This window comes from Polyodon spathula, chromosome 9 (genome assembly GCF_017654505.1).
Source record: "Polyodon spathula isolate WHYD16114869_AA chromosome 9, ASM1765450v1, whole genome shotgun sequence".
Taxonomy (NCBI): domain Eukaryota; kingdom Metazoa; phylum Chordata; class Actinopteri; order Acipenseriformes; family Polyodontidae; genus Polyodon; species Polyodon spathula.
Window position 1 is genome coordinate 23,971,297 of NC_054542.1, and position 12,751 is coordinate 23,984,047.

Sequence of the window (12,751 nt, forward strand, 5' to 3'; positions counted from 1 at the left end):
ATAACATACGAAACAATGTCTTTGACTGAAAATTAAATTCAAATGAGGCCACTATTTCACTTATGACACAAGCCACCTTCAAACCCAGGCCTTTAAGTAGCTGTTATGTAGTCTCATATGTCATCTAGCCCTCTTAAATAGTGTTACTCCAACTAAACTGTATTTATAAGGAACCTGAGAAAGCTTGAGATGTAAAACAAGGTCCTATTGCAAGTGACACTGCAGCAGTTCTTGTTGATGCATAGTTCATCCCCTAGTCTCTGTAAGGTGTTTTGGATAAAACCATCTGCTAAATGACCAATTCATAATAATAATAATAAATAATAATAAAATAAAAATGCATACCTCTTCAGTGTTCTACCCCCTGAAGGACATTACTATAACTTTTCTGAGCCATACCAATATGATGAGTTGATCTATTTTACTGATCTAAACAGTGGCAGATCTTAATACTACTACCTTTAACCTGCTACCTTTTTACCTCATGGTTGATTTATCGAATCCCTTACGCACAATAAAAATAAGTCTGCAAAATACAGGTTTTTACAATTTTAGGTCGGTTTTCAGATTCCACTGCCTAAGAAGTAAACTATTTTGATAAAGGGCAATTACAAATGCAGAACACAGTTTAGAAATATTGTATTTTCTGACATCAATTTCATGGTGATAAAGTGAGTCTCCTTTCTACAAAAGACACTTAAGAGTGCTCTAAAAACATAATTTTGCTTCAGTGCAATATCAAATGCGATTTGTGCACAGGTAAAATTATTTCATTAGGTTTTTCAATCTGTAGGTAGATAAAAAAATACTTTTAAGTTCTATGTAGTAACACATAACATCACGTATTATGGTGGCATCTGTGATAGACAAACAGGTATACAAGCACCTCAAGGTTTACCATCTGATACAGAGTTTATGTACAAATTAAAAGCTGACATGGACTTTATGGTCCTCATTTGTGTAACAGTATTCATTACCCACTGTATTTATTATTTGCTATATTATCCTCCACAAACTAAATTGCTCTAATCTCAGGGCTCTACGGTGCATCCAATTTGGTCGCATGTGACACCAAAAGAGTTGTTTGCGATCAGTTTAGTTTTAGGCTTACATGTACGACCAATGATTTCACAACCTCAAAAACTGAAAAGAATTTAAAATTGTCAGCTACAAATATAAACTCACCTGGAAAACAAAAACAAGGATTGTTGTTATCACTGTCCCCCCAGGGAATACAAATCAAATCCACCACTGCTTTTACCGGTAAGTGCATGCAACAGCATGTGCTCTGATCAAAAGAACCACAAAAAAAAAAAGTGTAGCGGCTTCTTTTTAGTTTCTCATCCCATATCCAGTCAGGATCAACAAGCTTTTATTTTATGTGCAGTTTTGGAAGCTGTAAAAATGATAATTTGTTGTATCTGTAAAAATAATTAACTGTTGCCGATGCAACATTTATCGTTGTTTATGCCACTTAAATTTCTTCCTAATTGATGCATGTTCAATAATAATTCAGCTGATTGTTAATTTGGTAATTGGATTTGGTTTTTGCTCTTTTGTTACGCTTCGTTCAAACAGCTAAAATGTTTGTCTCATATTATGAGAATGTTGTCATCAGTTGGAGTTTGAGTTTGAAATTTCACTTACACAGACAAAAGTGTCTGTGAGTGAAGACAGTAGTGAGGACTATGTTTTAGACTTGAAAATGGCATGCGAAAAAATGCAAAAAACAACGAAATATGAACGGGGAACGGAGAGTGAAGTTACTGATTGTTTTACCAAACCTAAAACACATTAAGACCTATATATCATTGCCAGCAGTCGGTTTTTGAAAAGCATAATGTGGGCTGTAAAAAGCAAAAAATATGAAATGCTAAACTGAAATCACAAGCCCTTTTCTAAGTGTTACCTTTGAAATGTGCAATACTATAGTTAATTGTTGAAAGGATTGTTGAATAAAAAATGGTCTTTGCTTTTCTGTTGAATGGTTCTTTTGTTGACAAATCAACGGTTTTCTATGGATTTGAAGCACAAACTCTGAACTTGTTAATTTACCATATATCTGGCCTGCTCTGGGTAAAAATAAAAAGTGTAACATTAATAATAATAATATGCACATTTTCAATTATGCATTTATTCGTAATACCACACACACACACACATATACATATTATTTATGTATGTATATATATATATATATATATATATATATATATATATATATATATATATATATATATATAGATATATAATATATGTATATACCATACCATAGATATATATATATATATATATATATATATAGTACTATGGTAATGCATAATGCTGCCTGCTCTGTGAACTATTATATACAAGAATCTAACCTTTTTTCATAATAAAAATGATAAGAATAATCTATTAAACTTATGCAATGCTAACAGCAATTAACTCAAACAGCATCAGTGGTGATTGTATTACTGATGATGTAAAGTGACCCAGTCTCTACAACTAAATAATCAGGTTTTATTAAGAGTCTCAAACTGTGTTTTATTCAGAGACTGTCTGCATTAAGAGTGGGCTGTTGCCAGCAATTGAACAATGAACTGTTCTGCCTCCACATGCTGCCTGCTCTGTGCACTGTGCTCTCTGGAAAAAATCAGATGACCTCACCCTGGTGCGCTTTGAGGAGATAATATCAACTTTATGTGCTGCTGCTTTTAACTTAACACAAGCACACCAACAGCAACATGCCAAGTATATCTGGAGAAATATTTAAAAGCAAATCCTACCACACATCATGATGTAAAAACCAGAATATAAAAATATCTTCATTTTTAATGCAATAGTTTTCTTGTCACATTTAAAGCAAGCAGCTGGATTTATGGTCCTAGTTTACAGTTTCAATTAAAATCATACTACTGTTACTGACACTCTGAGCCTGTCGACTGGTTACCTGCGTGTAGTGCATTTACTGGACAGTTCAGTGCAAACACGTGGCAGAAAAAGGGTTACTCTCTGGAATGTTCTATCAGTCTTATGCCTCCCACAAGGAATGACCTTTTGTAACGCAGTGCTGCAGTGTCTCAGGAAGTTATTTGGTCATTCCTCATACGTGGCATAATACTGATAGAATACAAGGTTCCAGACAGTAAGATCTACATCCTGTACTGGCATGAAAATAATTGAAAGATTACTATAGGGAGTCAGATTGCCTTTCATTTTGTGGTTTGGGGCTGTTGGAAAACATCACATCTCTCAGTGTTTTTTTTTGGCTCTGTATCACACCAAAGCTACTTTGAGACGTGCATGTTCATATTCAGTGACAACAAAAATATGAAGATTTACCCAATTTAGAGGAACTGAAGTAGAACCAAACAAGTATAACAATATACTCAAAGCTTGGTAACATACGCAAAGTAAATCTCAGTAAATAACAGTCAAGAAAGAATTGAAAAGATGAGGCAAATTTTGTGCACAATTACTTAAAACATAAAGCATGTTAGTAAGACATGCTCACCTATTAGCTGTTGACACTTGTCGTGAATTATGGCTTGCTCTGGCAGATCTAGTGACCCATCCCATGATGCCAGACTGTCTCCTTTCCCCGCTACATTCAGTGCAATCTAAAACAAAAGGAAACAGTGCATTAGAAGACAGTACTGGATACCCTTTAAGACAGAGAAAGTATGATATTGTATTGTGGTTAAATGTTTGTGGTCTGGAGGAGCTGACGGTGCTTAATAAGTTATCATCAAGCAGAGAGCAACAGCATGGCTCAGAGCAGAGGAGTGCAAGGCTACAGTGCTGACCCATCATCCCTCAGGTAGTCTGAGCCCCACCAGGGAATACAAGCTGTAATGAGAAAGTAGGCAGCACGTGGATCTCAATCACACACAAATGACAGAGTAAGATCTATGGTACTATTCAGTGGTTAAACAATACAGCTTTATTTTAAATGCTGCATTGGCTTAATATGTTGTTCCCACATTATTGTAACATTGTACATGAGATGTGTACAGTATTATTCAACAGCAGTTGTCTATCAACACTTATACCGCTGTCTGCATCAGTGTCTTGGATGACAGACAGATGCATTTTTGTTAATTAGCAGCAAATCAATAAATCAGGCAGCTTTCCAAGACAAAGCCTCAGCCAGGCTAGCAAAAACACAGATTATCGCAGCCAGCTATTAACTCCTAGCTCAAATGACTGCCATCAGCTTTCATATTTATCACTTGGCATTAGATACTGACATGAACTTTCCAAAAAAAAAAAAAAAAAAACAAGAGACAACATTTCAGGGACACTGCCCTTGGGTTAAGCCCCATTTTGACAGCAGTCAGTGGGGTATTTTAATAATCTAAACGGTAGCAGATCTAAATACCTCTGCTACTGAAGTCATCCCGCTGTTGATTTTTTGACCTCCGATCAATGCTTTACAGTTCAAATACAGTGGAAGAGATTACAGCAGAGCAGGTTTATTAGCAAGGCAGTATTGTTTGTCACGTCAGATCACTGGAATAAATCTCGTTATGCATCTTGGTATGCAGTGTTGTCAGCCCCTATCTACTCATGAACGAGTTGATGGAATGATGAGTAAAGGGGTGGATGCTTTGAGGTCAACAGTCCTCAGGAATACATTAGGTTAGGGTTGTAACTATACAGCACGCTACACGTACTGGATGTACGAAATACATTTAAAAACCACGGAGAACAAATATGGTATTTATTACAACCACTGACAAAAGTGTTGCAAGGGGGACAAGCTAATGGTTACACTCTGGGTATTAAGAAAGGTTTAACAGCTTTTTTGATGCCACAGGGGTGCTTTTAACATGCAAGTGTTAAAAAAAGTCAACAGGATGTGAAGCCTGAAACAGTAAATGATATACAAAAATCTAAACAAGAAGAATAAATTAGTTAAGATGATATTTAATACCTTTAGCTGCTCTTTAAACAATACAAGCTGCAATCACAACAATAGTCAGTAGTCAATATCTATTCTGTTCATTTGCCTTTAGCATAAACGTAAGTGACTTCCTGCAACTTACCTTCCAAATTTTGGCCCTTTGGTCGCAAGGCAGCTCTCTCCCCTGGATTATGTTTCTCACGGTTTCCAGATCACAGCCGCCAGATTCCAGAGCGTCAGCGAGGTCTCTGTCCCTGAAGAGACACAGAGAGGATCAGCGAGCCCAGCCAGACACAGACTGACACCGAATCGCCACAGTGCTGCCTACCAGGTTTATAGTCTGTTGTATACACCTTAAAACTTCATCTGACACTGAATGCTGCTGCAGCAGAAGAAGAGTTTTTAATGTAACTTCATTCTCTGTATCCTAGACCAGTGGTTCTCCAACAAGGGGATACAGTGATAGATAGACTTTCATTAAGTTACTGTGAACATCTCACAGTAACATGCAATGGCTTATAGAAATACACAAGCAAGTACAGCTAGTCAGGGTGTTCCCTGGGTTTCACATTTTTGTAGTGACTAGTCGCTAATCCTTTCAATAAAAGCTTACTGGAGAAATTCAGTAGTCAGTACTGGTACACAAGAGAATCTAGTCCCTGCTGGTTCTACAATACTTGTTGATGGCACATATGTGAACAACACACAGGTGCACTTAATGCAATGAATGTTTATGTCTTTCTTTTTAAATATGTAGGGCCCTTATTATTTTGAATTTTCTGATTAATTTTTCCTGACTTCTGATTTTTCAGTTATACAAATCTGTAATTTGTTTGTTAGTTTATTTTTTATAACCACAAGTGTTTGATACATTGACAGCAATGATGAAGCTAGAAATGCATGAAAAATATGACCAAATGGTTTTAATTAAAGTACTTTCAGAAAAAAGGGTACAAATTGGCACAACGTAAATCAACAAACTAAGAACTTCATAAATTAAAAATAAATAAATAAAAAATAGGCTTTTTTAATAGTTTTTCTTTTCAACACTAGCTGAACTATAACATTTCAAAATAGACCGAATGTTTTCATTATTAATTAAATGACAATGTAAATAAAAACCTAAATATTTAGATTTATTCCAATTTAATAAAAAGGCACTTAGTACTATCTCCTTGAGAATTTTGAAGAAAAAAAAACACAGCAACTACACCCTACATTCTGCAGTAGTCATTACAGTACAGTCCGCTCAGAATAACTTATAAGTAGTCACAGTTGTGTATGGTTCCCATGACGTATTTCTTGAAGCCTGTTGACATACAAACACTGTGCTATTTCAATGTAATTTTTAAAATATATATATTTTGTTTGTTTAAATTGATTTTGTGGTAATGTCCTCAGGTGGCTAATTTGTTTTTTTCTCTGAATTCCGCGACTTCGTCCTTATTCTCCGCAACACGGATTTCATAGGGCCCTAAATATGGCATGGTGTGCTTCAATGTAAAATGAAAGGGTATGCACACTCAGCTAGTTTGGATGTGTGTGTTGATGGTTTGCAAAAGTGTTGTGTACTATGTAGTAACTTGGGATGAATAAGGACAAGAGTTTGTCAGTTGTACCATCCAGCGTATGTAGGTTACATGGTACAGTACAGTAATGTAATGTGTCTAAAAGACACAAATGTCCCTTTCTTTCATGTTAAGTGCTACAGCATGTAACCTGTGTGCACCTGGAAGAATGTGTGTGTGTGTGTGTCTGTGCCCACTGTACTTGTGGTGTTCTTGTCTGTCTAGTACTGGGGTGTGTTGTGGGATGCTCTCCCTGAAACTGCCTTTGTCTTGTCAAACCACGCAATGGCGGTGCGGCAGGCGGAGAAATGACTTCACATAAACTAGCTGTAAGGAGAAGTCACTCAGGACACTGACTGCTTGTCATTGGCTGGAAGATTAGGAAATTAAATTCATGCTGCAGAATGTCACTTGATTTCAGCCTCATCGTTTAACTGTCATTTCAAACCAGCAGGAGGCCAACTGGAGGTTAAAGGAAGCTAAAATGTAAATGTCCTGCTTGCTGGATTTTTTCCAGCAAGCAGGCACCTCTAGACACAACAGATCCCAGCTGGCATTTTACATTAGGTGGTGTACATAAATGTCAGTGAGTGAGAAGTTTGTTTTAGACTTAAACTGCAAGCTGGATCCTGTCAGCTGCCCTGGTGCAGGGTCTGGAGAAGGGAACTGTGTTTCACCTGACATGACAGTGTGTCAAGACTTATTTTCCAGTAGAAACTACAGCACCATATTTGTAACTTTTAACCCCATCAACATCTAGGCTGGGAATATTGCCTCGTTCCTTTGTTTAGAGATACAATTTTATTAAAAATATATAATAAATGTCAGAACAAAATGCTTTTCTTACCCCGTGTGGACTGACCCATTCCACACCCACTATAGCACGAACACAGATTGCAACAATGACGCGCCAGCTCGACCGAGAATAAAACCTGCCCCGTTGTCAATCTTTCTGTTGCACCAATTAGAAAAGCTGCTTGGAGGCAATTGCCAAACCCCTTCCTTTTCACAATATCCACCCTTACTGTGGCACCACAGCAGTCAGATATGCGACGGACTAATGTATATGTCGATAAATTACTACAATTAAACACATTAAAAAATAAGGTTTGGTGAAATTTGTCACGTGACCGGTAAATACATCTAGCATATTATTCAACATTTAACCACTTCTTTAGAGTTTATATGTTTAAACGTTTAAAATTCCCATCCTTAGTAATAACATCTCAGCACTTCAGAAGACTGTATAATAACTCACATGCTTGGCCATACAAAATCTCTCCGCTGTACTACTCACTGGCAAGCAATATTCTATAGTAAAAGGATAAATTAGATGGTATCTAATTTTCTGCCAACCTTTTGACGTCACAGGGCAGCAATTTGAAACTGAAAGAATGAACAGCCCATATTCCCTCCATGGACAAACTGCAACTTCTTTTGAAATGCCTTTTAGTTCTCATACCTAAAAAATATATATATATTTTTTTTATCCTAATCATAAAATCAAACTTTACGATTATGTTAACAGCAAGGGATGTGACAACACAAAGTGTTTACCATTAATGTACAGATGTGATAAATAATCCATATTAAGTAGAGAGCTTTCACTCCACAGTAGACAGTTACAGAACACCCTACAGTGTTACAACAAACACTGCATTTTTTGTTTCAACATATTCCTGATAGTTTACTGTAGCTCTTTTTTTGTTTGTTTACACATCACTGGTAAATTACCTTTTTCAATTTTCACTTGGGAACGTTTTCCAGGAGAAGGGCCTTTTTTTTGTAAACATTGCAGCGTACCAGTGCATGTTCCCTCTTGCAACAATGCTGGTGCTCTGACTGAAATAAGTGGTGTGTTGTGGGAAAAGAAAAGCAGCACTGTTGCAGGAAGGAGCAAGATTTGGATGCACTGCGATCTAAAAGATCCTTTTTTTTCTGTCCTGGAAAATGCTCCAGAGTAAATGTTGAGAAATATATTGCTAAGCTGATTTATGACCCATGATGTGCAATTAAAAATGTCTAATGAGTCCGAAAAATGTTTAAAAATATAACGCTGCAATACGAACAACATGGGACACAGCAAAGGTAATGTAAAGCACTTCTTGTAAACCTTGGGGGACACTCTATAACATCCTGAAATACAAAAATACTTGTTTTACTTAAATTGTTTGCTTCAAGACATTGTAGATGTATGGATTTATTTTAAATTTAAACCTTATATTTTCTTTTTCTTTTGTTTAAATAAAGAATTTCAGGTGCCCCCCTCCCATTTTGATGAGTTCAGTTCCAATTCAATTCAAGAGACTTTTGTCTCTTATATTACAATAGTCTGAATGTCACTAGCCAGACCCTGTGCTACAAAGCAATTATCCAATTCAAAAAGACATCAGGCAATCAATCTGTTTTTTTTTCAATTCTAAGCAAGCAAAATGATCTCTTACCCACATTCCATGAAATACCGTGGTCAACACTTAGATGCAGATTACTCTGTGAAAACTTGCCGTAAGAAATTATTCAACTGCACACAGCCCTGTGAAGCAGCCATCAATCATTCTGAGCTTGTGCTATGCAATCAGGCCATTTTAACAAAGCACAACTATTGTGTGACTCCAAGATCATTCTACAGTATTCTGCTGGAAACACACCAGTTTTTCCACATAGGGAGTGAATACCGTCACTCTCTATTTCCAGCAGTTTCTACTTTAACTAAGCAAGTTACTGGAACTGTGACAAAAATAAATGAGACAGACCCTGAAGCCTAGGGCTAGTGCATTACTGTCTACTCTGAGTTTCTCTGCAAAGCCTTTGCATCAGCTCACCTTGAATTCCATCTTTCTGGTGTACAGTAAGCTGCTGTCCAGATACCTAAGTAGACTGAATCACTCTCCTCAGTACTGTTGAGCTAAGAACTTGTACAGCTACTTCAGTATCCCACACACACCACTGCTACTTTCTGCCTCTATTAATATGTAGCATATTGATCCAATATCAAACTGGGGCCACTGCTTACCAGTTCAATGTATAGTCTGCTGCACAATCCACACAGGTCTCACTCTATGAGTTACTGATTTGGAGAGAACAATTTCTGACTGTCCTCCATTACAGTTCCAGTCAGTTGGATTTCCTTAGACTGATGGAAGCAAAAAGGATTGCTTTCATATCAGTCCATGAGGCACATGAAAATGTAATACAATGGCTCCCAGAAGAATTGATACTCTCCTAACTAAAACAAAATGAATGGATATTGCTGTACCTGAGGACTATAAACATTCTTTCGACACTTGCAAGAAATATTGTGGAAAACATACACATTTTAACATTTAAAAAAATTAAAAGTGACACTTAAGAAAAATGTACACTCAAAACCAGATTGTTAAACTACAACGTTTTCTTTGTTTTTATGTAAAGTGACGGGGTAGTGCCGCTTTTGGAACACTGTTCCCAGAACTTTTCCTAGGGTGCTCATTTCGTCCCGTTTTTTCCCCCCTAGTATTGAGGTGCCGGTAACAGATGTATTTTATTGTATTTTCATGCAGGCTGCTGTGTTACTACAATAGATAAGTTACTACAATACAATGGCACGATGTGACATAAGGGAAGGTTTAATTACCAGTAGCATTAAAAACCAGCTGTACAGCGCTGTGCAAATCTGTAGAATCACTCAACGTTCATATCTGCAACCAATCAGAGAATTGTGGGTGGGTTTATCCACAGACGTGCTAAAACAAACTGGCGGCTATCCTCATCTGAATCATCACTCTCGCTACCTGAAGACGTTAAACTAGGGTAGTCTAGCATTAACAGCTCATACAGGTACCTTTTTATTGTGCTGGAATTATTCCCTTTATCCAAGATATTTGTATTGTATCAAACGACTTTGCTTCGCATGCGGCTATGGGCGACAATTCATCGCTGTAATATCACATCAACGTGCCACGTTTACAATTTACATACAACGCAGTGCACTGAAGCTTATCGTGGTTTGAACACTGGGCATCAAAATAGCCCATCACAACAATAGAAGACAAATGTGACAGAAGTATTTGGAAACATTTCTATTGAAATAAGTCTATATTCACTTTCACCACAGGTACCCTCTAAGAAAGTATGTTAGTGAATAATACATTATTTGTGAACTAATTTGTGAAACACATAAATTTTACCTTTCTTCTTTAAAAATATCTAATTAAGCTACCTTAGAGGCAGGATACATCTTTTAAATTTGGTGACCGCTTATTTTTTATTTCTAAAAAATAGAAATAAACTTCTAAACTTAACTCAGAATAGCCGATTATCTGCGAAAAGGTGGGGAAGTTTATGAGTGAATCAGTGGGCTTAATTTATTGCACACAGTCAAAAGATAGGATATTTAACACATTTCATCATCTTTAGGCTTTCCACCACAATCTAAAATATGAGTCTTGTTTAATAGTAGAAAGTGGCTGAAGAAAATGATTTTCTAGTATCTAATCTAGTAATCAAAGCAGAAACTGCAACGGGGGAAAAACACAGAACAGATACCATGGTATATTAAATGGTAAGCAGTCATATTTTGAAACCATTTCATAAATAGAAATATTGAGATATGTAATGGTTTCATACAGGAAGGGTTTGGTTTACAGATTGGACACTGGAGGATAGCACAGAGATAGATTTGCAGCAGTAATCAGCAATGAAATGTATTTTTCGTGAATCTGATATTAGACCAAACATTGCTAAAGTGAAAATAAAAAAACCTTGAGTTTCCCCGTAGCTTGGAAGTTATTCACAATATTTCCATACTGTCCCAGTTTAAGGTCTTAAAATGATCACCCTATGTGTATCTAAATTAAAAAATATAAGGCAGCAAACTTTAAGGGAGTTGTAATTGTCTTATTACCATATTTCGATTCATAATTTAAAAAATCTAATTGAAAGCTACAAATGTTGAGAACATACAGACTGAATACGGGAGCTCTGCATTGAACATAATGGTTAGTGAACAGAAATCCCTGATAAATTAATGGACTTTAAATTTACGGGGTTCACAAACTTAAATTATATCATAGTCAGGCGCTACAGTATATTGTGTCCATCAAAAAATGTAAGATTGTAATTGAAAAAATATTTATGTGGAAAAGGGAAGTACTGTACTTCCAAAGACTAATTATTTTAATACGTCTCTCGTTTTCTGCCTTTTTTTTTTGAGAAACCGTAAGTAAAACTGGCGTCAAAGTGGACAGCAAACAACCTATAACAATTACCCTACAATAAGAAAGTTGAAGCACAATTGAGAAAAAGCCAATATTAACAGGACAAGGTGCAAGCGAGATGTGTGTAACGTAATCAAAGTCCAACAATCCATACGGGTATTGTATAGTCATCGTAACCCGTAGGAGTAGGATCTAGAGACGAGGGGTGATGATTAACAACAATGTATATCCATCGTGGACGTGTTGTGAAGAATATTCTAGTGGAATAATTAGCCTTAACTCGAACGGTTTGTCTTCACAATAATGCAAAATACGACAAACCTGCCTGTACGGCACACAAATGCGGTCACGTTATCATCAGATATAACTTCAGCCTCTTTCTTTAAATCTATTTTCCTTATCTGGTTGTGAACACACCGACTACCTTCCCCCTTAGACTCAAACCCGTCTCCAGTCTATCAATCCTCACTCATCTTCTGGACTTGCAATTTCAATGTTTCTGTCCGATACACACACCGACAGACAAACCCAGAGCACAAATTCCCTAGTACTCCTCTCTTTTCTACAAACCAGGATGAGGCACATCCAACGCAGTTACACAACACATTTCAGAGTGAACCAAGGTTCTGTCGACAGTTTTTTAAGGCTTCTTACCAGCTGCCTTGGAGGAGCTGATCCTCTCCCTCCGCCATTGTTGTTGACGTCCACGTCAAAACTACCGCAAACCGTGTCGGGGTGGCATAAAGTAAGGATGGTAGAACACAGCGCTTGACGATAACTGCCTGTGTTGTTGCAATGAATCAGTCTGTGGATCTTGGTTTTTGGCATCGCAAGGCTATAGAAAGTCTGTTTTGGGTGTTTTAGAACACTGAAAATGATGGGTATTTTTGGTTTGTTTTTTTTTTGAAGACAGAAATCAGAATGCTGACGCTAGCTACAAAAGTATGAACCCCAAGGGTTTAATAAACTTTAGGCGCTGCATTTACCTTAAAATCGGCGTTCAAAAAGAAAGAAAGAAAAAAAAAAACACACCTACCCTTATAAAAGCTTACCATGGGATTTGCACTGTAATTTTGCATTTTTGCCATGTTTTCCCCATG

The 12,751-nt window shown here is 36.8% G+C and overlaps 1 protein-coding gene across 2 annotated transcripts in view; it reads right to left on the reverse strand.

The window, feature by feature from the left end:
* LOC121320529 (TBC1 domain family member 23-like) overlaps window positions 1-12,403 on the reverse strand; it is a 33,918-nt gene extending 21,515 nt beyond the window's left edge. For both annotated transcript variants that reach the window (XM_041258928.1, XM_041258929.1), the window contains exons 1-3: window positions 12,306-12,403; window positions 5,031-5,142; window positions 3,497-3,602 (exon numbers count right to left, since the gene is read on the reverse strand). In XM_041258928.1, the coding sequence (XP_041114862.1) occupies window positions 3,497-3,602; window positions 5,031-5,142; window positions 12,306-12,343 (256 nt within the window). In that variant the 5' untranslated portion in view covers window positions 12,344-12,403. The remainder of the gene's footprint in view (window positions 1-3,496; window positions 3,603-5,030; window positions 5,143-12,305) is intronic.
* Between the last annotated feature and the right edge of the window lie 348 nt (window positions 12,404-12,751).